This window comes from Corticium candelabrum, chromosome 1, assembly GCF_963422355.1.
Source record: "Corticium candelabrum chromosome 1, ooCorCand1.1, whole genome shotgun sequence".
NCBI lineage: Eukaryota > Metazoa > Porifera > Homoscleromorpha > Homosclerophorida > Plakinidae > Corticium > Corticium candelabrum.
The window spans coordinates 14,876,196-14,902,816 of record NC_085085.1 but is presented as its reverse complement, the minus strand read 5'-3'; the positions used below and the strand labels follow the sequence as shown (position 1 = coordinate 14,902,816).

The 26,621-nt window shown below is 40.4% G+C and overlaps 9 protein-coding genes across 13 annotated transcripts in view; 5 read left to right on the top strand and 4 right to left on the bottom strand.

Annotated features, from left to right (window-relative positions):
• The window catches only part of LOC134190727 (epithelial cell-transforming sequence 2 oncogene-like), an 8,635-nt gene extending 6,545 nt beyond the window's left edge, over positions 1 to 2,090 (top strand). For 2 of the 3 annotated variants that reach the window (XM_062659225.1, XM_062659235.1), the window contains 5 exons: positions 55 to 120; positions 180 to 274; positions 337 to 450; positions 771 to 829; positions 884 to 1,244. In XM_062659225.1, the coding sequence (XP_062515209.1) occupies positions 55 to 120; positions 180 to 274; positions 337 to 450; positions 771 to 829; positions 884 to 1,035 (486 nt within the window). In that variant the 3' untranslated portion in view covers positions 1,036 to 1,244. Of the gene's footprint in view, positions 1 to 54; positions 121 to 179; positions 275 to 336; positions 451 to 770; positions 830 to 883; positions 1,245 to 2,015 lie in introns of those variants that run through there. The other variant, XR_009971680.1, reaches the window with a different exon arrangement.
• LOC134190743 (centromere protein O-like) lies at positions 1,163 to 2,812 on the bottom strand. The gene is made up of 10 exons (XM_062659247.1): positions 2,691 to 2,812; positions 2,560 to 2,627; positions 2,410 to 2,508; positions 2,281 to 2,321; positions 2,188 to 2,226; positions 1,986 to 2,132; positions 1,846 to 1,920; positions 1,640 to 1,786; positions 1,461 to 1,554; positions 1,163 to 1,300 (listed from the first exon to the last, which is right to left on the bottom strand). Exons 1-10 carry the CDS (start codon positions 2,729 to 2,731, stop codon positions 1,179 to 1,181), a joined length of 873 nt encoding a protein of 290 aa, XP_062515231.1. The 5' UTR covers positions 2,732 to 2,812; the 3' UTR covers positions 1,163 to 1,178.
• Positions 2,813 to 3,022: 210 nt separating this feature from the next.
• On the bottom strand, positions 3,023 to 4,080 carry LOC134187849 (ADP-sugar pyrophosphatase-like). The gene has a single exon (XM_062656020.1). The coding sequence runs from the start codon at positions 4,071 to 4,073 to the stop codon at positions 3,306 to 3,308; it is 768 nt and encodes a 255-aa protein (XP_062512004.1). The 5' UTR covers positions 4,074 to 4,080; the 3' UTR covers positions 3,023 to 3,305.
• An 86-nt stretch (positions 4,081 to 4,166) lies between these two features.
• On the top strand, positions 4,167 to 5,905 carry LOC134190487 (splicing factor ESS-2 homolog). The gene is made up of 3 exons (XM_062658943.1): positions 4,167 to 4,287; positions 4,373 to 4,520; positions 4,587 to 5,905. The coding sequence occupies exons 1-3, from the start codon at positions 4,183 to 4,185 to the stop codon at positions 5,771 to 5,773; spliced, it is 1,440 nt and encodes a 479-aa protein (XP_062514927.1). The 5' UTR covers positions 4,167 to 4,182; the 3' UTR covers positions 5,774 to 5,905.
• Positions 5,906 to 5,984: 79 nt separating this feature from the next.
• LOC134190497 (deoxynucleotidyltransferase terminal-interacting protein 1-like) lies at positions 5,985 to 10,269 on the bottom strand. The gene is made up of 14 exons (XM_062658955.1): positions 10,101 to 10,269; positions 9,433 to 9,703; positions 9,277 to 9,368; positions 8,918 to 9,020; positions 8,715 to 8,810; positions 8,565 to 8,657; positions 8,468 to 8,499; positions 8,322 to 8,391; positions 7,721 to 7,779; positions 7,601 to 7,661; positions 7,474 to 7,542; positions 6,456 to 6,514; positions 6,301 to 6,395; positions 5,985 to 6,248 (listed from the first exon to the last, which is right to left on the bottom strand). Exons 1-14 carry the CDS (start codon positions 10,193 to 10,195, stop codon positions 6,235 to 6,237), a joined length of 1,209 nt encoding a protein of 402 aa, XP_062514939.1. The 5' UTR covers positions 10,196 to 10,269; the 3' UTR covers positions 5,985 to 6,234.
• Positions 10,270 to 10,292: 23 nt separating this feature from the next.
• Positions 10,293 to 14,509, top strand: LOC134190449 (armadillo repeat-containing protein 5-like). Its single transcript, XM_062658896.1, has 2 exons — positions 10,293 to 10,566; positions 11,950 to 14,509. The coding sequence occupies exon 2, from the start codon at positions 11,961 to 11,963 to the stop codon at positions 14,406 to 14,408; it is 2,448 nt and encodes an 815-aa protein (XP_062514880.1). The 5' UTR covers positions 10,293 to 10,566; positions 11,950 to 11,960; the 3' UTR covers positions 14,409 to 14,509.
• Positions 14,401 to 16,537, bottom strand: LOC134190460 (tetratricopeptide repeat protein 16-like). Its single transcript, XM_062658906.1, has one exon. The coding sequence runs from the start codon at positions 16,528 to 16,530 to the stop codon at positions 14,509 to 14,511; it is 2,022 nt and encodes a 673-aa protein (XP_062514890.1). The 5' UTR covers positions 16,531 to 16,537; the 3' UTR covers positions 14,401 to 14,508.
• Positions 16,538 to 16,600: 63 nt separating this feature from the next.
• On the top strand, positions 16,601 to 22,265 carry LOC134190470 (HAUS augmin-like complex subunit 3). 3 transcript variants are annotated; one of them, XM_062658917.1, is made up of 16 exons: positions 16,601 to 16,786; positions 16,847 to 16,957; positions 17,019 to 17,102; positions 17,665 to 17,776; positions 17,830 to 17,899; positions 18,613 to 18,728; positions 18,788 to 18,872; positions 19,243 to 19,300; positions 19,363 to 19,494; positions 20,064 to 20,247; positions 20,309 to 20,461; positions 20,935 to 21,031; positions 21,098 to 21,257; positions 21,316 to 21,370; positions 21,782 to 21,877; positions 21,942 to 22,265. In XM_062658917.1, the coding sequence occupies exons 1-16, from the start codon at positions 16,614 to 16,616 to the stop codon at positions 22,065 to 22,067; spliced, it is 1,812 nt and encodes a 603-aa protein (XP_062514901.1). In that variant the 5' UTR covers positions 16,601 to 16,613; the 3' UTR covers positions 22,068 to 22,265. The 3 variants fall into 3 exon arrangements, with proteins under 3 accessions (XP_062514901.1, XP_062514906.1, XP_062514915.1); XM_062658922.1 differs by lacking the exons at positions 16,601 to 16,786; positions 16,847 to 16,957 and adding an exon at positions 17,220 to 17,593 and having other exon boundaries at positions 17,028 to 17,152; positions 21,942 to 22,264; XM_062658931.1 differs by lacking the exons at positions 16,601 to 16,786; positions 16,847 to 16,957 and adding an exon at positions 17,232 to 17,593 and having other exon boundaries at positions 17,058 to 17,152; positions 21,942 to 22,264.
• A 266-nt stretch (positions 22,266 to 22,531) lies between these two features.
• LOC134190507 (SEC14-like protein 2) lies at positions 22,532 to 26,590 on the top strand. Its single transcript, XM_062658965.1, has 14 exons — positions 22,532 to 22,675; positions 22,752 to 22,821; positions 22,898 to 22,941; positions 23,009 to 23,068; positions 23,136 to 23,229; positions 23,301 to 23,395; positions 23,455 to 23,550; positions 23,623 to 23,683; positions 23,740 to 23,823; positions 25,451 to 25,551; positions 25,612 to 25,763; positions 25,826 to 25,916; positions 26,256 to 26,328; positions 26,391 to 26,590. Exons 1-14 carry the CDS (start codon positions 22,622 to 22,624, stop codon positions 26,483 to 26,485), a joined length of 1,170 nt encoding a protein of 389 aa, XP_062514949.1. The 5' UTR covers positions 22,532 to 22,621; the 3' UTR covers positions 26,486 to 26,590.
• Positions 26,591 to 26,621: the final 31 nt, after the last annotated feature.

Genomic DNA, 26,621 nt, shown 5'->3' with positions numbered 1-26,621 from the left:
ATGTCTACAGACTATTTTTACAAAACGTCATAATGTAATAATTTGGGATGTTAGACACGAGAACATTTTCGTCACGATCGGCAGATGCAACAGCTACAAAGCATAATAGCTGACTGTCCTGTAGGTATAGTCTTCCTTCAATGTGTTTAGAGTATTACTCATTGCTTTCTTTATAATAGAAATTGGTTGAAGGAAATCGTCGCTTTATTGGTAAGACTGAGGTTGTACAACTAAAAACTCCCAAAGGACAAAAATCAAGACAGCATGGATTTGGGTTGGAAACAGTAGTGATTGGATGAAACTAAGTCTTGCACTTGGACAAATATTTGTCTTTAGTGGATACCAGCCCGTTCAGGACATGGGGTTATTTCTTTTCAGTGATGCACTCGTTGTAACATCTTTGACGACTAAACACTTTCCTTTGGAGAGAGCATTTGCAAGAAACCATCAGTATGATACCACAACAATTGGTGTGCCAGTAGATCATGGGCAGACAGATTGCAATTAATTACATCAAAATATTGATTATTTAAAGGCAATGATTGACAATACTTTTAGACAAACTAGTCAACTAAGGCAGGGAAGCAAAAAGACAAACAAAGAAAGGGTTGGTGGTTTAGTGGCTCACAAAGCAGACAGACAGACATGCAGGTGAATTAATGGACGGGAAGGTAGAGACAAGGAAGGAAAAACAGAAAACATTGATAGCTATTAAATATTTAGTTAATATCTACTACGGTACCTTCTTTTAGTCCATTCTGTTGTTTTAGCTACCTTGCCTCAGTGGCCTTGACCAACCTTCAGGTTTTCGATTGTCCAGACTCTAAATGTAAGCACCTATGTCACTCTCTTACTAGTCAAGCTGATGTTGCTCTCCCCGCAGATATTCACAATGCGTTTATTTTGAAGACACCCAAACACCGATGGACATGTCAGTCGTACTCACAAGAGGCTAAGTTTTCTTGGCTCTCAATTCTGGAGACGACACGCCATGCGGCAATACCAATTGAAAGCACACCGGGACAACTCAGATGATCATGATCAAACAATAGTTTCATACACAGTAATCGGATACACGAAGAGATGAGGTAATACTAATGAGTTCTTTTAGATATTGTTTCTCTATATGTAATACGTTCTACACAGCTATATACATGTATATTTTGAAGGACAGTTATTTAGTTTGTACCCGTCAAAGATAATATCAGTATTGTCACAGCTTCTGGAAGCTGCTGTTCCTTGAACGTAACTTTCTGTTGCCGACACCATCGTTTTACTCCCGCATGTACCGTCTGAGCATCTAGAACACCAAACCACTGTACTTGATTGTGTACAGTCTAGTCACCACCCGAGTATGTATTGACTAATTCAGAGCATACACATCAGTGTGTCTCATATATTGTTATGTCAGGCGATTTGGCGATGTTACCATATAAGGCATTTTAAGTTGTGTATCCGACCTTTTGGTGTAATTTTAACAACTTCTGGAAGACTTGACTTTAGATCCGTATACAGAAGTCGCACCTCTAGAGGCTCTTCGAGAGCACCAATTGGCTATATAAAACACCCATTACAGTAGTATATCAAGACACCACTGATTGTGTCACCATCAGTTATTGATATCACGATTTCTGTGTACCTTTAATGTAAAGTGAACGTAATCAACGGCGTAGCTTGCATCCACGCGGCCAGAGATCCAGTCTTTGTGTTGTTGTTGAGTGTCGTAAGCCTGCTGTCGTCTGGACACGTAAGCATTCAAATGCCTATGCACAGTGGACACAAACAGCTGAGAAAACAAGATATGCAATTATCCAGGGCAGATCATCTTGTCAACACGGCAAGTACTTTTGCATTTGAATTTAAATGAGAGCTGGCGATTGACTTCAATGGAATAAAATATGGTACAGTGTGGTGCCCAATCTGAAATACATTAACATGTTTACTATCCGAAAAACGATTGATATTTCTGTTGGTAATAATAATACATGAATTTTATCTGCAAACTTTAATTCCAGGTAGAATGGCTCGAAATATTGTCCACTGCGTGATGTCTCGATGGTCAACATTGCAGTTGTTCCTTCAACTTTAGCTGACAGGCCAGCCAAACGATATGCCCAAAGAATGTCTTCGTGCTGTTGAGTAACAGACGTTATAACTTCATTACACATGCCATGAAAAATTTGAAACTTTTCGTTTCTCTGCTGTCTTCACTGCTCTGACTAGAACCTATAAATAATACTATTAGTTTGTATAAATATTTGAGCATGCATTGATATTAACTTCTCGTTGTAAAGCAGAGGTCGTGTAATCCGGGAGTTTCCCTTTGAAAACATACACGGACACATGTATTAATTAATTAATTAATTAAATACAGTGATACGTCAGTCTAGACGCGATTTAATCATTTACCGCCTGTGACTTCTTGCATCAGTGAACTCGCTAGTCTCTGAGGCATTACGTTCTCCAATTCTCTCTGTAACGACTTCTTTTTGGAAATAAGACTTTCGTCTGTGAAGTAGACCGTATTACATTTATCCAAAGAGATAACTGTTTACGCACATTGTTCTTTCAGCGTACGAATTTCCTCGTTATCTTGTGGCAGCTCTGTTTCAGATTCCGTCTTTGATCTGAGCAGCCGTATTAGCTACGTTCAGAAAACGTTTTGACGGACATTCTTTAAGCTGACTCACCTCTTTGCATCTCGATCTTGTGTTTTAGTTAGAGATTCCATGCAAGTCTATCGAATTTGAAATTATACGGGGATTACACGGGATACGCAAGGTTACTGTAGCCTCGCAAGCCAGGCTCTTCCGCGCAGTCGCTGAGGCACGTACGTGAATCACACGAGGAGGAGGAGCATTGCCGGAACTGCTCCAGCTCGAGAATCGCGCAGGAGCAATTTCGGCAAAAGCTCCTCCTCCTCCTTGTGGGATTCATGTGCGTTTAGCGACTGCGCGGAAGAGCCTGGCTTGCAAGGCTAACAAAAAGAACTACCGCTAGGTAGGAAGTGATGTTCCTTGTATTTGGATTTGCCAGATAAGCTTCGTTCTTGAGTTATGGTGATTTCTCGTTGCGCATGCATAGTAGAAAGATACAGTAATGCGCCCGTATGTTGAAACATACTGAACTTTGAACCCAATAAAGTTATGGCCAGTATGATTGAACAGGCATCAGCATTCTCTCCTTCCCCGTGCATTCACTATTTAGATAATAATGTAGTCTGAACTCGAGCAGTTACAGAAAATGGAACATCGACATCTCATATCAAATATTAGAAATCGGTTTGAGTACATTGGTAATTTAATTCAGTTTTCTGTTAAATCTCGATCCCATTTCTGACTTAGTTCCAAGGCCAGAGCAAAAGTGTATACCTTTCCATCAATACCAAACCCCATCTCATCAACATATCGACACAGCCGATCCAGCAACCCCTTTACAGGAACAATAAAAACATCCAAAAACTCGGCCTCATCGAGTTTCTGATTCTGACCCAAGTTGACCATATTTTCATAGTTTTGTTCATCATCACCATCCACATTTACAATCACTAGTTTTGTATTCTCGCTGCTTTTCCAAGGATCAAGCAACAATTCAGGTGATGTCTCATCGCTGACTGTAGCCACAAACCCAGTCTCTTCTCTCAACTCTCGAAGAGCAGTCTCCTCTGCTGTTTCATTCTCTTCAGCCAATCCGGCCGGAAATTCAACACAGACACGATCCACGGGTGGTCGATATGACAGAACAAGAACTACGTGTCGTCCAGTCAAACGCTTGGAGTTGAGGAATGCGAGCACATCAACACCGTCCAAATCGCCATTGCGTGTAGTGCGTTCTACTGTTTCGTACGTTCGCTGTCTGGCACTGGAATCGTGATACGTAATGACTCCAGATCGAAGCCAGCTTCCGGTGTGTTGCCAGTCTGTGGATACAACATGCAACTGACTCATTCTACGAGCTGACGCAGTAGCCACGGCATCGGGAGAGATGTCGATGTCATCTCTCTGAGCTGAAGTCCCGGACGAAGCGACATGCCTCCTGAAAACAGACATTAGAGCAGCAGTAACGGATAGCATGGTGAAATAAAAATTCAAGGCTATAACTTAGTCTCGCGTAGCCAGACCCTACCGCTTCAAGTCACGTGATTTATTTGTACGCTTGCGCATCAGGCCAACAGTAAACTTGATGGCTGTGGTAGAAGCTCCAGATAAGACTGTAGCCGTTCTGAACAAGACAGTCGCCAAGAAGGGACCTCCTAAGAAAGTTTTAGAAGAAGACGAGTATGTTGAGGTAATGATTTTTTCTTGTTTCTTTGCCTTTTATTCGCGGCTGCGTGAGGTTGTTCACTGACTGTATCGTGTGATTGGTAACTTAGGCATTAAGTACAATCATACAACGCGATTTTTTCCCTGATCTTCGAAAACTGCAAGCACAAAGCGAATATCTGGACGCTGTGGAACATCATGACGTGGACAAAATGCGAGAAATATCAGAGCGTTACGCGTCTACACGTAGAACTCCAGGTAAGAATAAAGAAAAGTTTGATTTTAATTAATTAAGAGTTGTGTCATGTGGTTCTCACGCGATAGGGCCTCAAACTCCAGGAGCGTTTTCAGAAACACCAGGAACTCAACCCAATCCGTCTGATCACAGACGTGGCTGGGAAGGAAATGACACTCCATTGAACAGACCAACTACAGCTGGTGGTAGGAATGATTCTGTACATACACATGATCCAACAGTGAGTAAGAAAACAGGGAAAAAATTATCTCTTGATCAGTTTTTAAACCTTAACACAAGCGAGGATAATGCCTCTTTTAGTGATTTGATGGAGGAAACAACTAAGAAGCATATAGAAAAGCACGGCTGGTTGTATGAAAAGGAAGGTGAAATGAGTCAGAGTAATGATAAAGCATTGGCAATTACACAGGGTGAGGTGGCAGCAAACAAAGGCGAAGCAGAGTCTCGTGTGTTTGAATGCAATACTTGGAAATACACAAACAAGAATGCTTTGATGTATATTCCTGAAGGAGTGGCTGATACAGTTGAAGAAAGCATAGAAAAGAAAAAACGGCAAGTTGAAGTCGTTCATGCCAACACGAGATTATCATCAGAAGAACTGGCAAAGTTACAAGACGACTCGGCTATTGCATCAGCTGCTGAAAGCAGAGAAACTATAGAAAGGTTTGGAATCGATGGAAAGACAGAAAGTCAGGGCGCGCCTCAAGTGCGAGGTTACAGTTTCATGGCAACACCATCTCCTGCTCCTAGAGTTGATGCCTCACCAATGATGACATGGGGAGAGATTGAAGGTACACCATTTCGTTTGGATGGTGGGGATGCTCCTATCGATACAACTCCTGGTCCAGTCTTCAAAGTTCCTGCTGCTCCACCAAGGGAGGAGTTAGGTATTAGATTGTCAGAGGAAGTGCATAAGAAGCACCGAGCGAAGAAGAGGAAAGTGATGGAAGCTGCAGCTGCTGCGTCAGCAATTAGGACTCCTAAATATTCATGCCTTGCATCAAGTGAAAGGCTCGGTACTTTATCTCCTGCTGCTCGGCGTTTAGTGAGTAAGAGCTCAGCTGTTGGGCATTCAGACAGAGCTTTACATGCAAGCTACTCACCAGTAGTGAGATCTGGTGGCAGCAGAACTCCAGCTAGAATTTTAGGTTCTCGCAGAGCTACTCCAGCCATGTCACCTTCTACGAAAATGAAAACACCTGGGAGTACAAGGCAGTCATCAATAACAGACAATTTATTAAATCTTAAGTCATGAAAATGGTGTGTAACAGTAACAATACAAACTACTAATTTTGAATAATTAGTGAGCATTAAGTAGCAGACAGTCTGCAGTGCTAAAATATATCTACTCAAAATTTGTTCTATTCAAAATATAAACAAAGCCTGATCTTTGTACACTGAGTGACAGTTAGATCATACGTTCTACGACAGACTATATTCATACATGAATGCTGAGAGTCATGATATAGCGTACAACTAAACGATGCCATTATTAATCTGATTCTCTCATCTAGAATAAGATTCACTATAGCACTTAATAGAATGATTCATGACCACCAAAATAGCAGTTAACTGTTCCTTGTGTCTTGTGTGTGTCCAATGTGGTACACACAACACAATAAATATATCATCTACACATAAATGCAGTAACTGAAAATAAACTAGAGCCTCTCTCCATATACAGACAACTTCTTTTCCATAGCCGACATTCATGTCTTATAAGAATGCATCTGTTGTAAAAGTCAATAAGAAACATTGTTATCCCTAATGCAAACTTATTACCTCTCTGTTGCTTCATGTCCTGTTTGATCTTTGTGACGATTTGTGGCGGCAGTGTAAACCCTACCAAGTCATCCATCACTACATTTGGGTTGTTCCTATGACAACAATACTAACTTGACATGTCCACTTAGCGTATGGCTGCCAATCTGACTTACATATACTCTGGGAAACTTCCTGCCAGCTTGAAAACATCTTTCTCGATCATCAGGTATGCCTGTAACAAAACGAGAGCAATACAACTTTCCAAGTTTCTCTGACTGACAACACAGACAAACTGTGTTTTAATCAGGTTGGACACCAGTTTTGGTAACGTTGCACCTCATCCTCAAATTTGAGTTTGTATGTATGTACCCACAAAGAAATTATTTGAAGGTAACAGAAATATCAACTCATCCTACATGGTCATCTGTGCTGTAGCTACATTCTAGAGGTAGGGTCAAGGTTGCATAGTAACTACTGACAATATATGCTTTCCTTACTGCAGTTTATCAAAAAGAAAAGGTGCTTTCTTTCTTGTGGTTTGTGCCACTCCCTGGCATCATGCTACAAACACAAACTAATTATCTAACCTCAAGACCTTGATTACTTATTTCATGTGACAAACAGGGAAACAAACTGATGGCTCAACAGCAATATGCTGCATAGCTTTGACCTATTGTACTTGAGAATCTCAGCAAAGACTTTGAATTGAATTGTCTGCCTTTGTTTGGAATCACAGCCAATCCCACCTCAAATAGAAACTACCCTTCACTACATTCATAGTGAGTAAACTTTCTACTATTAGCATGCATACCAGTGCTCCTTGACCTTCATGCTCCTGGATAGGAATGTTAATTTAACCAATTTGTTCTGCAAGGTCTTAGCAGATGACAACAGTAGTGACAATACAGATTAATAAGATAAAAGCTCACAAACTAGAATACATCTGTACACTTCCCTTATTACACAAGGAAAATCATTTGTGGAAACATAAAATCGCAACAAACACAAATTCTAAGCAAATTTCCCCCACAAACTTTCTAACAGAAATGGCAGCCCATTTTATGTACACTTTACAGGAACATGGCACTCTAAGCCCAGCCCTTAGTACAGTACAATCAATTAGTTGGTGATGACTGTGAAATAAATCTATTTCATCCATCTGTCTGTCTCTAGGCTATTTTACTATCAGACCTTGCCGCCAGTCACTGGCATGTGTCCATTGTCATACAGCCACACTTTATCATCCTGATCACCTGCATACTGCACAAATTCAAACAAACATTAAAATTTGTTTATAATAACAAATCCAGGAGCTGACTTTGTAAATTTCTGGATGACGATAATAAATACGACCTCTAGTCGCTCCAAAACCAAATGCTCTACAATGTCAATTGGTGTAACCTTATCAATTAATTTCAATGTATTTTCTAGTACTCACTTGTTGGCTTTCACTCCCATGATAAACTTTGTGCTTTCACACAATTCGTCTGGATTCCACTGAAAACAAAACAGCAACCACAAATGAATGCACCAGTGTAATGAGAAAAAAACAGACCACTCAACCAGCATATAACCCTATAGACAGTAACATGTGTGCACACATCACAAACCAGAAACAGAAATTATGGCAAATGCATGTCATGTCATAACTAGCTGAGTTGCCCATTCTTCGTGGCATCGTTTCGTAATGGTTGGTGTCCTGGATATATAAACCTGGACAGAATGTATTTTGGAGCATTTCCGTCGATGAACTGCATCCAAGTAAATACCGTCAGCTTTCTAGGAAGAAGAGTTGGCCCCTCGTAAGGAGACCCTTCGCTTACAAAAATACATAGAATTAAGTCTTCAAGTGTGTAGCAGCTCTGCAAATTTCAGTAGCTGTCAGACTAAGAGTGTGGCAAGCCATCAGGGACAACCAATAACATGGTCATTAGCTTACACTTGACTCAACACATACTTTTGTAGAGATGCAATGTATGTGTTTAAGCAGATGAAACATAACTGAGGTCTACAGTGCAACTTGTACTCAAGACACATACCGTCATCCCTGATGCTTCAATATCTTTAAACAAAACGGCACCCAATCTTCCATGTTTTGCCGAATGCGGCCTATAGTATACAACAAAAGCAGCTACCATGACAAATATCAGCAACTCCACGCTGTCGTGCATGCATGTTTACGTACTTTCCGTTTGATTCTTTGTGTACCGGTTTTCTCTAAACAAAACAACACAGCTGTGTGTGATGATAGAGCAGATGAGACGGGTTATCTGAGTTGTTACCTTTCGAGTGTGCATCTTTCTGTGAGTAGTGACCGACTGGTCATTCTGTTCACACTCCTGAAGTGGCTGACCAGGATCCAATGCAGATCCGGCCTATGATACAATAAAACCGTTAGAAATCATTCCAGCAGACAAGTGTGTCACATGTACCTCTTCCAAACTCTTTCTAACAGCACTAATGACATGAATGTCGGCTACTGGTTCTCCCCAATTCTCTTGAAGATTTCCAGCTGCCATTTTTAGCAACTAAAACAAACAGCAAACTTTCAATAAGTGTAACATTTCTTTTAATTTCAAGTTGGATTGCTTGTAAAGTAAACCATCATTCTTTCAATTATAATTTTGTGCCTTGCCTCAATGTAGCTCTGACAAACATGCACAATTTGCTTCTCAAATGATGGCTGCAACACAACGCGAAGAAGCTCCAATGCACGTACAGGATTCGTACCGCCCGTCCTGATACACAACAAGTAAAGATGATAGCACGAGTGAGACGACACCTTGCACAGAATGACCACACACACACACACACACACACACACACACACACACACACACACACACACACACACACACACACACACACACACACACACACACACACACACACACACACACACATACTCTCTCTCTCTCTCTCTCTCTGAGCCTCACACACAAACAAACAAACAAACAAACAAACAAACAAGCAAGCACACACAAACACACACACCTTGTCCTGACAAATGCAGACAATCCCGACTGAGCAGCTCGATGACTATACCTAGACCTCTTGGGAAAATTCCTCGCAGTCTGATCTAGAGGCTGATGGAGACACACAAGAACAAGCTTTTGCACACAGCACGAAACCACGCCTACAATCGCTTACCGCCGGTCGCTCGTTGAACAACACTGAATCATCAGATGCTGACCCGGTCGTGCTTGTCGATTCGGGCGAAATGGGAGGACTTGCGTCGTCAGTCGCCTCATCCCCGCTCTCGTTGCCGTCGCGAATCGAGACGACCGCTGCGACGCGCTCGACCTCCTCGTGCTGCGCTCGTTCCGTCTCCTCCGAGATCTTATTCTCGATTAAACTCTTCATAGCGACGAGCGACGGCAAGTCAATACGAACGGCGTCGGTCGGCGACGTCGACGTCGAACTACAAACGCGGAGAGAAAAAATTGGTTGCTACGCAGCGGTGATGTATGACAGTGAAGCATAGAAACGACGCGCACGAGTCACTCTCGAGCGATTCTCGTGCGTGAGACGTCTTTACAGCATGCAAACGGACTGTGCAACATGTAGACAACGTGACGTTTGTATTGCTCAATGAGATGGGGCTGTAGTACCTCCCAGAGAGACGAGGAGGGTGAGGGTTCCTGTTCCTTTACCAAGATATGATACCAATTTCCGACCATCGAGGCTCGAGCGTGCATTGTAGGTATGCAAAGCGAGATGTGCGTCGAGTGCAAACCGCCACGCGACGAGCGGCCGCTGCAGCGCTGTGCTACGACGTCGATTCGGTTCAATGAAATCGACATCGAAAATCAGCTCACCTCGTGCGCTCTAGCTTGACGGGCGACGCGCCGTTGTGCTGAACGTCTGCACTCGACTGCATCGGAACGGTCTCGTTTGCGCTCGTCGGTTCCATTGCTCCTAACTTCCGCACAGGTCAGCCGTGACTCTACTTCTAATCAAACGACTGTGACGTCATTGTGGGAGCTAAGAGTCGGCGCGTGCGCACCTGGAATGCCAAGCTGGATCTGATAATTCGACAGTTGCAGACGAGTAGCAGCGATGAGGCGAAGAAATTAGCGCTTCAAGAATTGAAGGAGAGTAAGAGCAGGACAATTACGTTTGTGCGTGATTTTAGAGAGGCGGGAGGCACGCAGCCGCTTGTGGAGCTCGTGCAGTCGACGGATAAGAAGATAGCGCAGCACGCTATTAGTGTGTTTGCAGACTGTTGTAGAGAGGAGGGTTTCCAGAAAGAAATTCGAGATTTGAAGTGTCTAGATGTCCCGGGTGAGTTTGTGTGGGTGCGGAGTGCGTGCGTGCGTGCGTGCGTGCGTGGGTGTATGCATGTTATGCAGTAAGTGCAGTCGCAATATTGTAATGCAATGGTATTGCGTTGTGTGTGTTTGTTAGGACAAGCCTTATTTTGTGCTTTATTTGGAGCTTTCTATGCATTTTGTAATGATGTATCCATTTGGAAGAAATATGATTTAGTTCATAAAATTTGTAGATCTGAGAGTTCAAGCCGATTAATCCTGGAGCTTGCTTTTTCAAATAGAATTGCGTACAGACGCACTAGACGTGAGCATTGTGTAGAAATTGATAGTTTAAACTTTTGTATGTTGCTGCTAGAGTTTCCTCAAGTCAAGCACCTCAATTCAACACCTCAATTAGGATGTAATTAGTATAGGCAGTTGATTTTAGTTCTTGCAAGCTTGAACTGTATTGATTTCTTTCAGTGTGCTCGCAGCCTTTCATTGTCATTTGGAGTATGGCCTGATTGTGTGGCTGGCTGGTTGTGGCTTGAGTGGGTGTAGACTGACTGGTTTAGGGCAGAAAGGTTGATGCAACCTTGAAATGCAGTCTTAGCAAGACTGAAATTTATACTTGTGATGTTATGGTTGCTGTCAGAAAATGTTTCAAATAACACATAGGTGACTTCTGACTAACGAGATCACTGAATCATGCATATTTGATGATGCTGTAGGTGTTTTGACTGATCTTAACTTATTCTTCTTTTTGCAGCAATGTCTTCTCACTCAGCATGTGAGTATGTTAAGTCACTGAGCCAACACAATTTTGGCGTGTTACAGTAGTACTCATATTAAGTCAACAAATATATCTTTAAATAAATAAAGTCTTGTGAACACTGGTGCATGATGTTCATTTCATATGTTGAACTATGACGTCTTGTCTACATGTGTCTTGTCTACATGTCATGTTTTACACGAGTTTGTAAGATGGCGCACGTTTGTAATTATGCTGCTGTTAGAATCTTTAGTTTAGGCAGTGTAGTCAAATACTCTAAACCAGTGACTAACCACTGTTACTATATGACTGTAATCGTGTTGCTGCTAATGTTTGTGTTATGTAACCCTGCAGAAGATTGTCTTTACAATAATATGTTGCATTTTATTTAGTATAATATGTAGTATGTGTTAGATAATACAAACTGATAGATTATCTTGAATTTTGAATACATGCAAGTATTCTGCATCATGCGTATCAACAAACTTTGTTTTCAAACATCGAAGGATTGCTAAGTGTGGTGGTGTCATTGAACTTGGCCATTTATAGTACATTAGTTAATGATGATTTGCAGATTATCTTTAAGAATCAATTTGTGGATTTTGCTTGGTATGAAATATATGATTATTGTTTGGACTTGTTTAGTGAAACTGTTAATGTCCAGACACTCACATGTTTACTCACGGGCTGCTCGAGCTATTGCCAACTTAGCAAAGGATCAAGAAAACTTGCAGTTCTACCTTAGTCTCAACATTGTGACGAGTTTATTGACGATGTTGAGCCAGACAAATGATACAGATCCTCAACTGTGCGGCCTTCGTGCTCTACATCTTTTCCTTGTAGACTCATCATGTCATGCAATGTTTTTCAAGAGGAATGGCGTCCAGATTATTTTGTCTGCCTTGAAATCTACTAATCCAGTTGTCATTGCCAGTGGTCTCAAGATTTTCAAGCAGCTCAGTTGGTTTGATGTTTTCTCACAACAGCTAAAGGACACTGACAATGGATTTGATGTACTACTCAATTTAACATATCATAAAGATGCGGGCATTCAACGTATTGCTTTGCATACTTTGTTATTGTGCTCGAAGTCAAAGTGTTCTGATTGTTGTTCCAGCATTGCAACTGTAGAGGGTATAGGCCTATTTCTGCATCATTTACAGACGAATCAAGATGAAGAAATCAAATCATATGCTGCCCATATACTTTGCTATTGCTGTTGGAATGTAGTCTGTCGAAACAGACTGATTGAATATGGAGGTGTGGCCAAAATGATTGAAATACTTGGTAACTCAGAATTTCATCAGCTGCATGACAAGATGCTGTCTGCGCTAATGTGTTATTACTATGATAAGTGTGGATTGAAGCAAATGGTTGGTATGGGACTGGTTACAGTGCTGATTCAGAGACTGAGTTCAATCATACAGATACCTACCAGTGGTGATAAAAGTTCTGATGGAATTGAAAGCAAGTGTGTTGCAGCTGAGCAAAGACTTGAGCACATTTGTGATAGTGTATCAAACACTTGTGAAGATACTGCCAAGCTGATACGACATGCAGTCAGTCCTGTTCCTGTTAGGAAACATGATACCGGTGTTGGTGCATCATCACCTCTTGTGACTGATCACGAGCTGCTCAGACAAGTTGATGTCTCACCAACAATGGGACTCAGCCCAACATCTGACATTCCTTCTCCTTCTTCAACCGAAGCCCTCTCACCAACTACATCAGAGCCAACATCTCCACAAGGGTTTCTTCATTTCCAAGCTCAAGAGGAAGTATCAAGTGATAGTGGAACATGTGCTCCGAATCCTTCGGAGCATCAACTCCTAAGTTTGTTGTCAATCGTGAGCCTCATTAAGGAATGTATTCCAGCGTTTCTTACATATGATGTTGTGAAAGTTCTAGTTGAATACTTTCGATATTCGTGCCATCCTCATCCAAAGGCAATGCAAATTTTGGTTCGCTTGGCAAACAACAGTGGTTGCTTGGAACATCTTATTATGCTTCAGACCGCTCCATTTGTGTATCAGCAGCTTTGTTCTGGTGATGTGTATACAAAAAGGTGTACAAATGATGGTCGAGCGTGTGGAGGATATCGATTGTTGTGCATTCTTAGAAACTCAGCTGAGTCTGACTATGGCCAGGGACTTATTACTCATAAGCTGATCCGTGGTACTAAGAAAGAAATAAAAGACTATGCTTTGTCATTGCCATATATTGTTGAAGACAGAAAAGTGCAGCAGAAACTATTTGTGCAATACAGAGGACTTGAACATTTAATTGACCTTCTGAGAGAGGCTTTGCTTAGTGCCAAGGAGTTGGAGTTTGTTGTGCAAGGTCTTCTGCTGATGGCTAGGAACTTGGAAGTGGTTAGAGGCTTTGATGAAGACATGAAGTCACCACTTGCCAAGAGAATGAGACTAGGAAGTGATGCATCAATTGAGGATAAAGAAATGGCAGAAGTGAAGTGTTCATATGAAGATGCAATTAATGTGAAGGATGATGAATGTCGGCAACTGATCACGTTGAGGTTAGACTGTGGAAAGACGGTTGTCTGCTGTCAGGATGCATTGATCACAAGTTCAGACTACTTTCATGCTATGTTTTCGGGATCGTTCCGGGAGTCAGGTGCAAAGAGCATTGATATGCCTGGGGTTGACTATCCAGCTCTCCTTGCTGTATCACACTCACTTCATGGCTGTTCATGGACGTGTAAGACAGTCATTGAAAGTTATCTATCTGTTGGTTTGCAGCTAGTGGATGGAGTTGATAATGGTGACTGTCTTTACAGCCTAGGTCTGAGTGTCATTGCTCTGTCCAGTCAATTTCTTCTCACTGATCTCAATGAAGAGTGCCAGATTGTAGTATCAAAGTACATCACTAACCACAATTTAGTTGAAGTGTTTCATTTTGCCTGCTTATACTCAGCAAATTTCCTACAGCAGCAGTGTGTTCGAATATGGATGCAGGTGAACAGTATTGAACTCCAGACTAACATAGTCAAAGAGATCATGCAGACCCAAGACAGCGAAGAGCTGTTGTCAGTCATCATGACCATTCTTAGCGAGAGACTCAGACCTAGCACTCTTGATTCGAATTGATATATATATATTCACCTCACAACTGTATATATTGTAAAGTACGTTTATTTACTATTACTTAACAGAGAACCATATAAACTGCATTAGTCTGTTGAATGGTCTATGAAATTGGTAGTCTGCTTGTTATTTTTGGTCCAGAATAATCCAACTTCTCCCTCTTATAAAGGAGGTGTTGGACCATTTTGTCCATTCTCTTCTTTGAGTAGTAGATTTCAGCATGAAACTCAGATTCCTTCATGCATGCCCTGAGATCAGGCATAACATTTACTGGAAGAGGGACTATCGCCAACTTTTGTTGCATGTCATTTCCATTTCCATCATCAACGTTAGGTTTGCTCACTGTTGTCATGGAAGCTACAACTTGTGATTGGGATCCATCAGTGATAGAAAGAAGGCTATGACTGCTGTGGCTGTCCAATTTGAAACTCAGAGATGTCACAAGGTCTTGGACTGCTGCAGTTACTTTTCCATCATCACTGAGTGCAGGAACCGAATGTGTGTTCAGTCTTCCTGGTTGCTGAGTCTTAGTCAGAATCTGCTTGTATCTTTCAATATTTGTCAGTCCTTTTCTTACTACTCTATCTAATGTTTGTCCAGGAAACAGTCTCTGAAAGAGAAGACCAGCTTCTTCATTTCCTGGTTCTAGTAGCAATGCCAGTACAATGTCTTCCTGGGCTTCTACCATCTCATTCATAAGATAACGTGCATGAGCTCGACAAACATAATATCTTGAGATTTGTGGATTGTTGTCTATAGAAGTACTGAAATGTTCTGCTGCCTTTTCAAAGTGTTTGTTCTCAAATTCATCGACTCCTAGTTCACAGTGAATGACTGACATTCGGGAACGGACATCCACATCATTAGGATCCAATTCTAATGCTTGTAAATAATCAGACAAACTGAAGTGCAACTCACGCATACAGTAGAAACAGTCACCTCGATTGATAAACAAACCCTTTTCTTCCTTTTCTGCTTTAATTGCCTTATTCAGTAACACAACAGCTTCATTGTAGTACTGCTTGGTAAAACATTCGACTGCAAAATCATTATAGGTTAGCACCAATTGTCTGGATGCTTCCCTGCTGGTGAGTAGATCAACCTTCATTCCTTCAACTTCACCACACTTGTCTAACGCCACTAGGAAGTCGTCAATTGCTGCTTCAAAGTTTCCCTGTCGTCTATGAATAGCACCTCGCAAGGTATGATAACTAGCCTTCGAGGGATTCGTTTCAATGGCAGAAGTGATCTTCTGAATGGATTCCTTCATGTTGCCTAATAGGCTTTCTTGAACAGCCGAATCTCTTAACTCTTCTGCTTTCTCCACAAAAACCGTTAGCATAGATTTTGCTTCACAATGATGGGAATCTATTTTCAAAGCACAAGAGATGTCAAAATACGCTTGTGTGATATTTCCAAACATCTGCTGAAGTTTTGCTCTCATGACATAAAGATCTGGGTTTTCTTCATTCAATCTTAATCTTTTGTTCACCAAATCAAGACAGCTGCCATGACGACCGAGTGCCGCCAAACATGTGATAGATCGAACGTTATAGCTAATGCTCTCTGGTTTCATCCTTGCTGCAGTTTGAAATAAAGTAAGAGCATCCGTGTAGAGATGCTGGTCGAAAAGAATCTGACCATAAAAATAATAGACAAATGCCAGTCTGCCGTGAATATCGAGATTGCGTCGATCCAGAGTTTGGGCTCTTTTCAGATTGAGAATGGAAGAGCGAAAATCACACAGTTGAATAAACATCTCAGCTCTGGCAACATAATATTGAGCAACAGAAGGCCTTAGAGAGACTGCCTTGTTGAGAAGAAGAATCGCTCGTTCAGGATCATTTGCTAGTTTCGAGGCATCTGCATGAAGTTGAGTAACTTTGTCTTCTATTATAATTTCAACTGGAAGAAGTGTTGCTGAGCTAGTAGGTAAAGATAGGGCTAGATCTTCGCTATCAGTCAGTTCGGATGCCTGTGAAGCATCAGTTCCCACGGAAGACCCCAAGAGGGCACTCTCCGATGCTCTCAATCTTGTACAGCTATGTCCTGGACTAGCGCCAACATCTGATGCTACTTCTGATCCTTCAATCGCATCAGAAACCTTCCTCCCTTTGTCTTCCATAAACACTCTTCCGTATCCCGTAGTAACAGGTAAGTAAGTCTACGAGCATGCGTAGTTTGCTCACCGCAAATTAATCGCGGGAGATGAACGCAAGTGAAACGTTTGCACAGCGATTGCGAGCCATCGGATACGATGGCATGCTAGACCAGACGGGACTAGAACATCTATTCCAGGATGATGAAACATCAACGGTTATGTCAGAGGTGGCGGACGTTTTAACGTCGGATTGTGTGCTGACTGCAGAAGAACTTGCCAAGTTTATTTGTTAGGTTAGTCTATAATTTTTTATGCTTAAATCTTTACGTTCTTATTGTAGATTGGAGAGCTTGGAAAAGGAAGGTCACGTGTTGCATATTGACAGTCTGCGGAGAGGATTGGCTGATGCGAGACACGCTGTCGCACTTGCTTTATTTCCTGGCGAAGAGCAGTACGGATTAGGCGCGAATGTGTTGAGTTAGTGTTTTTATAAAGGAGTCTATTGGATGTAGACAAGAAGTAGAACATTTATCTTCGTCTATTGAGCTGGGCAAGAAACAAGTTCATTTGTTGGAAGCTCAACGGGATCAGTTGAGGTATGATCTCCTCGTCTATCCATCTGTCTTTGTGGCAATCAGATTGATAGGTCGGTATTTTGAACATGAATAACTTGTAACGCGAAAACATCCCATGACAACATGCTGTTGCAATAGACTATTTTGCAGGTTGAGCTACTGTAATTGATGGTCTTGAAATACGTGATGAGATCCAATTTGTGGTGATGTGTCATTCAGGCTTTTATGCCATCAGCTTTGCAGCAAATTATGAAGCTAAGAGTGATCAGTAGTTTTCAAGGATTTTTCTCTTGTTATAACCACTATTTTGATCTTAGTTTTATGCTCTCAAAAAATGAAAGGATTTCATCACTTTGAGCATGCACACTGTTTCTTCATTGTGATATAGAAACATTAAAATTATAAACAAGACATTGAAATGTTGACATTTAATAGTGAATTTTCTATACATGAAGTTGAAGATGCATGAGAGTAGAGCAAACTGTTAGTCTAGCTGTGTGGCTCTCTATGTGGTATAGTTGATCTTATAGTGTTCTGTATTTTGTTCTGTTCTTCGATTAAATTTTTGTTGAATATTGTTTAGTCGCCATCTGTCAAGAATTCGTAAGAGAAATAGTGAGCTAGCACCAGCAATAGAAAATGCAGGACAAGGAATGGACAAAGTTTTGCACAAGAGTTGGGAAGACAATTCTTTGGTAGCAGTGAATCACAGCTGATTTGATGTTGATTATGATGTTTCTTTTGTCAGATCAATGAAGCAATTAATGATCTAGAGAAGTCTGCCCATTCTCTAGTGGCTCTTCACACTACAATTCCAGGTGAGTTAGAACTGGTGTGTTGTGTTTCATCATGTTGTAAACTTGTAATCTAGCAATTACTTCTCCATTGGATTGATAGTCGACGGTCCTTGGTAATTGTTTAGATGGGTTTAAACTTTTCATCTTTATTAAGAAATAAATCAGTTGTTGCAGTTAAGGTAAAGAAATACTGCTTTGGGTCTGACAACATGGAAGTTCTTGTTTCGGGTATTTTTCAAACTTGGGCAATAGCCAATGGCATATAATTATACATTGCAAACAGCAACTTTGGAGCCTTTCACAAGGTTACAACACTGGCTGACATTATGGTTGTTTACATGAAATGTATGGCTACTGACATTAACATTAGTGACTTTGAGTCTAAAAATTTGCATGTCGCACACACCAGAATTTGTTGCCTACTTGTCTGAGAAATCAATGTACATAAAATATTTGTAATGATTAGATCTTTATCTATTGACTTACCTATCATATTAGCCAGTTGATGAGAATGTATAATTTTCATTCGCATTCATGCTCTGATACTTGCCCCAAGGCTTCTATTTCTATCTCAAACAACTTTCTAGACACTTCGAATTGCTTAACGTTGTTCAGGGAGGATATTTGGATACATTACTATTGCTTGCCTGTATTACTTACACTGTAATGTTTTTTGTTGTTGCAAAGTTTGTATGGCTGTAGTGTATTATAATACTGTAATGGTTTTGTGATAGATGACAAGGAGCAGACATCTCACTTTCTAGCACATCAGGACTTTACTCATCATGAAGCATCAGAAAACGAGTACATGGAACGACTGACATCATACACAAAGAAACAATTCTTTGATGTAACATATAGGCATTATACAACTGCTTGACATGAAGGATTATTGAGTAATGTGTCTAGGGTGTTGCTCAACTAGCAGGTCGAAAGGAAGGTTCAAGATATGAACTACTGAATGTGGGTGACCCAGACAGTCTGCTAGTCAAGGGTGAGACAAATCTACTTACCACATGGTGTTTATACTATGAGAGGGTGTGATTTGAATGGTGGGTCGCTCACTAAGGCCAGACCAATAATATTTCTTGAAGCTTGGATTTGCTGGTCCAGTTTTGATCTTGGCCACAATCAAAATCAAAATTAAAATGTTGTGGACATGCACAATGACGTTTGTCTGCTGTGGTTTGATGTACATACCGACGTGAGGATGCAGGCAGCATGTAGTTCAGCAGATGTTTTTGCATTTCCCTTGTCTCATTCAGTATATATGCATCGTTTTGTTTTAGTGTTCTCGAGGAAATGGTTGTCTCCTCTCATGTTGTGTATTGTTTAACATGCCAAACTGCCTCTTCTCTGTGTAGGTGAGTCAGAGACAGTGAAAGCTGGATATTCTCGAGAATTGGCTCGTCTGCAATCTGTGTAAGTTATTGAATTAAGCTGACTGAGATAGGTTTGACTGGCTACTTTACGCGCATGTTTAGTTATGCATTGAGTCAAGGTCAACGAATTGATGCACTGACAGCACGGGCTAAAGTAAATGCAGCTTGCCGATCATTTAATCATCAGATTGAATCTTTGGACATTGAAATGATAAAAGATGTTCAGACACTTCGGTATGCAACATTCTTAACTTGTTTTTTTGTAACTAGCTATGATGTGCTAATTTAACAATAAAATATTTTGTATTCTATTGTCAAGGGATGGCAGTTTAGTTTATGTTATTGTTTATTATGTGAGTATGTAGAGGGCTGTGATGCTTGTGTCTGTTGGTCAACGTGGCATTTTCAAATGGCCACATGGAGGAATGGTTGGTCCAGATATTTGTGAGCCAAAAAGCTGACGCTGCTGTAATATGTATAGATCCATAGTGACAATACATATGGATGAAGATTGTGGGGAAAACAGTGTCTAATACTGCAGTGGAGTTTGTGCACTATGTTTGGTGTGGACTACTTAGTAATTCTGCACTAGAAAGCAAAATCTAAGATTTAAAGACGGGCAATGAGTAGATCACAAATTTGTGTTAATCAACTAAACTTGTTTTATCTATTTTTAACGTGGCTTGTTTGTTTAAACTCTGTAACAAGTTGTTTCACTTAGAGGCAAATTATATATTACTGAACTGTGATTTAATATGCGCATATATAGTGTTATGCGTATCAGTTGTGTCACTAAATTTCAGGACAGAACTTGAAGAGTCTCAGCAAAAACTAGCTGAATTGAAAGAAGAAACTTCTCAAGTGACTGACACAGAAATGACTCCCTTACTTGATGAACTGGCCACGTTACAGCAAACGTGTGTACTAAGGGGAGATTATGAGCTGAAACAAGCTCGGCAAGATTATTTCATGTCTAAACAAGACAAGGTACAGAACTATTATAGTATGTTTCATTATACTGACATCTGACAGTCACTTTGGCTTGTAGGTGATCTTCTACTTACTTCAGCAAAGAGGTAGGCATGAGTTTCTTTCTATGGCTTTGGAAAGGGAAGGGAGGGAGCTCAGAGACTCTCATCGACTGCTGGCTGCAACAGAAGCTCACTTATCAGCAGCCGTACAAACAAAAGAAGCAACTGAAGTGAGAGAACTGTTATACATACGGTAATGGATGCCTTGTAATACTTGAGGGTCTTGTGGTCAGTATAGAAAACAAACAGTCAGACTGAGTAGGTGGTTTTACGTACACTCTTTGTTTCTAAGTACGCTACACTAGAGACAGATTGATATTAAATTCTTTTAGATCAGACATTTTCTTTTCAAATAGAATTACCAAAGTGTCTATTACTTGAGTAGAGACACTCACAGTTGTTACTTTAAACAATTCACTGTGTCTTGGTGGCAAGAACAGCAACAGTAGGCATTGCAAGAAAGAAATGGCATTAGTCAGAGTGAAAACACAATGACTTTTCATGCACATTTTCTTCTTATGTGCTGACACAGTGTAAGCAAATTATAAACAGCGTAATGAGTAGTGTTGTTAGAATTTGTTTTGTTGAAGTCATGCCTGCTGTTACAATCTCTTTTTTACAATAGTGCTGTATTGTTTTGTAGTTGGCTATGTCACATCTAAACTTGAAGGCTCCAGATCAAACACGTGCAACATTAGACAGCAGAGATGCTTCTATGAATCGTCTATTTGCAATGCTAGGTTTTGTCATTATAATCCAACTTGGTGTGTTAATTGTAATGAACTGAGCAATTTTGTATTGAATAGAACTAGAGTGTAAACATGGTGAAAAACATCAACAGCAACAACTTTTTTCTACATACAAACAAATGCTAGATAATGTTACTGCACTGCAACAGCAGTTTGATGCAATAAAATCAAGAACCCTGGCTACAGAGTTAACGAGACAAGTTTATGTTAGTCAACTGTAAGACACACAAGTGTTAATGGGATTCTTGTGTTTGTAACAAGGCTTTTTCTTTTAGAGAACAGAGTCTGCAGCAATGCCTTGATTTGGCATTCTCCAACTCAAAGACAATAGTAAGCATCTTAATGTCATAATAAGTGCACTACTGAGAGGTTTCCAATATTTGTGTTTACACCGGGAATGAGGTGTACTCAATATATGACTTGGATATGGGTGGTCGTCACTTGCATGTTATTACATTACAAAAGGGTGCTATGCAACAGACATTACTGATTAATTAATTAGTATATATTAGCAACCTTACCATCATAAGTGTTTTGTTTTAGTGAGTTGTTGCCATGTGTTAATTAATTATAGTACCCTTGTGTACTGGGTGCCAACCCTCTCTTCTATCTCTCTGGATACAGTAGATGTAAGCGTATGGTTTAGCTACTGTGTGGCATTTGATATGCGTGATACCTCGTCCAATTATGACTAAAAATCATTCTCAAAGTGTAGGAGTTCATTTTAATTATGTATTCTAGACAATTACTGAGCAGTTGGAAAAATTAAATGAAATAGTTGGTTCTTTGGAGAAGTCTATTAAAGAAATTGTTCACAGCTGGAATGAAAAGAAGAAGGTGCGTTTGATATTTTAATATTTTTGGTGTTGTGATTTTTTTGTAATGGTTTGATGTTTATTAGATGGTGTCCAGTAGTCCACTTCTGGCTGCCGAACGTGAACTATGGGTGCTTTTTTACACAAACACTAGCAAGCTAAGACAGATTGTAGCTGATTTAGGTACTAGAGTGCAGACTCATCAACATTAATTAACGGCTATCACTAGTCATCAAATAATTTGTGATTTGTGCTAATCTTCGCCTAGATACGGTATCTTCACGCTTAGATACTTGAGATTCTTCTAATTGAAGTCTGAAATGGCAAGTCTGGTTACTTTATAGTTTTTTCGTCTGTTTATTAAAGTTGCATTCGGTTGTTGGGATGACCACGCACATGTGAGAATGACTCTAGGCATATTTACGGACAGCAAAATTTCTAAGCTATTAGTGGCACAAACAATTTAAGTTTGTACTAAACTTAGTTGAAACAGCAAGTGTATGATTTTATTTGTACCGTATAGTGCAACACAGGACTAAGTAAGTGACTCACGAGTCACTAGAAATGCATGACGGTCATGCGGGAGTCTCGCCCTCTCCGCTCTTCTTGCAAATGACTTACGCAAACGCAAACAGTTGATTCCAATTACGTCGCGGGCGTGGTCACCATGCGTGCGTCATCTCCGGTATGCTGTACTTGTACTGCTGAGTGCGTGCTTGCTGGTGGATGCGGACACATTTGCAGTTTGGATGCACTAACGACGAAGATGAGCGGACACATGGGCGACCTATCCAACGAGCAGGAGTTGTCTCTGAAGAAGGCAAGTGTTTGCACGTCTAGAAACTGTCACTTGCAGCCGGCTTGCCAAAAAATAGTCAACTCTTTGCATTGTACAGTTCAGGGAGTGCGTAACTGATATTCTCAAACCAGAACACGATGATTTCTATCTTCTGCGTTGGTTACGAGGTGATGCAGCGACATAGTATTTATTACAATATGCATCATGCTGACGATGCACATGTCTATACCCATGCGATTTTAGCCAGGAAGTTTGATTTGTCCAAGTCTGAACAGATGCTACGTCGTGTAGGTTTATCACCTGTTTGCTTTGATTTGTTTGCCTGGCGACGTTTCTAACTCTCTCTCTCTCTAGCACATGGAGTGTCGAGCTGAATGGGAATTGGACACAGCAAGGGAGTGGGAACCGCCGGAAGTACGCAAATGCAGTTCAACGGAAGCAGTACTGCTTGCAAGTTCATGCATGCATGATTTGCTACTAGGTGCTAAGACTCTATCAGCCTGGAGAGTTTTTTGGTGAAGACAGAGACGGAGACTTAGTATACTATGACGTCACAGGAAATATGGACTTCAAAGGTTGGTTGGTTTGGCGTCAATCGGGAACCTAAGTGGATTGATATGATGAGATGCATGCACTTGTACTACAGGCCTGTTGAAGTCTGCAAGAAAATATGATATTATGAAGAAAGCGTTAAGGAATGGAGAAATCTGTACGAAACTTTTGGCAGAGCAGTCAAAAAAGGTGTGATATTGAAATTGCAAAGTTTTGATGAGTAACAGGGAGACGGATGCTGCTTGTAGCATGGCAACCGTGTAGATCTCGTTACAGTAGTCATGGATCTAGGAGGCATTGGATGGCATAATCTTTGGAAGCCTGCATTGGACCTCTTTATTGAGGTGCTAGTCTTGTGCGACTTGAAATCTATCATCAGTAGTAGATTGAATTGTCTTGGTTTTATTACTTTGCAGATGGCTAGATTTTCGGAGCAGAATTATCCAGAACGGCTTAAAGCCTCATATGTGATAAATGGTATGGAAAAAATGCAGCAGTGGACTTGATTGTTGTAATGACATTACATTTGGCAGCTCCTAAACTAATGGCTGTCTTGTATGGTATGGTGCAACCATTTTTGGCTGAAGAAACCAGAACAAAGATTCATATATTAGGAAGTAAGGGCTATATGTGTGACTTTAGTTTTGTGTGCTCTTTTATACTGTATATGACATTTAGGGAAGGTTTTTACAGAGTCAATTATGTATACCATTTCATTGTCATTGCTTATGGGAGTAAGCACATGCACATGTTTGCTGTTTTATTTTGTTTATTAATGTAGTATAGTTTGACCCATTAAAGGGAGTATATCTATTCTAAGACTGGTACAACTGTCTGACACGTCGGAATTACTTATGATAGGCCAGTGTAGCCAAATTTTCCACCAAAATCTGTTAGTCTTTGATACAGTCCTGTGCTGTACATCCTTTGTAGACGTTGTGTTTTGTTTGAGTACTAGAGAACGGCCAGAAATGTAGACTGGGGTGCATATATCAGAGAGTGGTCACCTTTGCACTGTGTGTGTGTGTGTGTGTGTGTGTGTGTGTGTGTGTGTGTGTGTGTGTGTGTGCACACATGTGTGCATGTTATTGCAGTATCTCTTCTATCGCTAAGTCATAAAGGTATAGCAGTGTTTCTATGGGTATAAGATTGTTTTATTTTTGGTAGATTTGCGCAAAACGGCTTAGTTCTGGAGTTGTGGCAGTTTCTTGCATGGACCGCTGCTGCAAGCAATGCCAGATATGTTAAAATAGGATCCTAGATATTCTAAAAAGTGCATGCTTGTGTGCATCAAGACTTGTATGGTGGGTGCTTTATTATACTACATGCAATACCTTTTGACAGCTATTGCGTTTGTATCTGCTCCACTATGTCCATGCTTCTATTGTGACAAGTAGATACTGTATCTACCTCTCTGGCATAGTAGTTGGACATGTCACATACACTGGCTCTTGCTCTTCTCATCTCTTCTTATATAGTCAAAATCACAAAGTCGATCTAGAAGAACGTTTAATGACGAGGTGTGATTGATTGCTTACTTTATTCCTATAGTTACAGCAGTAGCTTCAGGGGATGAGCTGTTTAGGATTAATCTGTATGCAGAGACAGAATTTATTGCCTCGATCTATTTTCCAGGTGCCACTTCTCTGTTTAATTAAATACTAATCAAATCAGTTGGTATGACACTTGTCTATTTATATCTACTAACCTTGTTATTTAGAAATGACACCTTGAGGCATGTAATCATACTTGGCACTTGGCTTTAGAGATTCTAGCAGCTACTCAGAACCTTGGAAGTGCATGGTTGCTAAGGCGCTGCTAACTTGATCTGTATCAACTTGGAAATATAATTGGCAAATGAACAGATGTTACAGGAAACAAAGAAAGATGGAAGATACAGTATACCAGTAGTTACATGTTTGTTAAGTATACATGTAATCAGAGTGTTGAACTGTTTTAAGTTTAAAAACCAAAGTTCAGAGTACTATAACAAATTGTGTTGTTTTGAGACTCAACCTGATACAGCAGTTTTGGCTTTACAGTGTTGTTTTGAAATACAGTAGGATATAGAATCATGTGCATAATGGTAGGTCAGTAGTGAAAATATGTTTATATAGAAACAAGATATGTAACATAGTGCATGCTGTGATCGAGCCACCCTGGTTGTGAAGGGATTGGTGAAAAGATAATAATCAAGTACAACAATATTTGTAGTTGATTGTGTGTATGTTATTGTCTGTAAAGGAGATTGGAGAGATGTGCTGCTAAAACATATTCATCCCGACAAGCTACCAGTGCATTATGGTGGCAATGCTACCGGTCCTAATGGTGACCCGACGTGTGGAGTAAGATTATCACATTATACGTATATACACTTGGTGTGTATCATCATTATGTACTGGTAGATATGCCAAGGTGGTACTGTGCCAAAGCGGTACTATCTGTCAGAAATAGGCCATTTTAGCAAAGACGATCCACTTCGTAAATCAGCAACCATCAGTGCTGGTCACGCACTCGATGTACCTGTTGAGGTTGCAGAAGCAGGCAGTGTGATTTGGTATTGTGTGTTGTTAGTCTGCAACATTGGCGACTCTGAATGATGACGTAGGTGTATTTCAGGTGGGGTGTAAAGAGTGAGTCTCACGATGTGAACGTTGGACTTACATATTACAAGACTTCGTCTGAACTTGAAAATGAAATGGAATTGATTGTGAGACTGATTGTAATCAATCAGTTAATAAATAATTATTGACTTAGTAATAGTCTTATTGACTTAGTCTTCAGTCACTTGTTGTTTTGTCTACAACACATCATTTTATTACTACTCTATATATATAGTTACTGGTATGTGGGCCTAAACATGAGTTCTGGCTGGACCTTTAGAATACAATTAAATTTCCAACATTTACATTTGCATTTGTGCATGTGTTTACTTTCTAGCTTAATTAATTAAATAAATAAATGGAGTTTAAATTTGAGAAACAGTTTTTAACTTTTAGCAGGGTAGACCTTTAGGCTTTGGACTGATGGTGGTTTGTCATTTATGCAGATGCCAGTTGAACGTGTTGATTGCTCATTGATACCAGAAGAAAGTCACTATGCTTGCAGTAAAAAGGGAACATGTGAGACACAAGTCGTTAGTCTGAGTTAATTAGTTTATTACGTGCCACTTGCTGCGTGATAGATGTATTGAAACTTGACAACTCACACAGCTTTATGCGTTCCAAGAAGATTGTATATTATGTCTATGTCTCCAAGCCCGAAGACTCCTCAAATTAGATAATAGATTGTTAGTGTTGAGAGATTTATATATGTAGATGCTTCATTAACTAAGCTATTGTAATTCCAATGCGTTAGAATTTACTAGGCGATTATAAGAACAACCGGAAATTTGTGGGTTGGTGTGCTTGCTTAG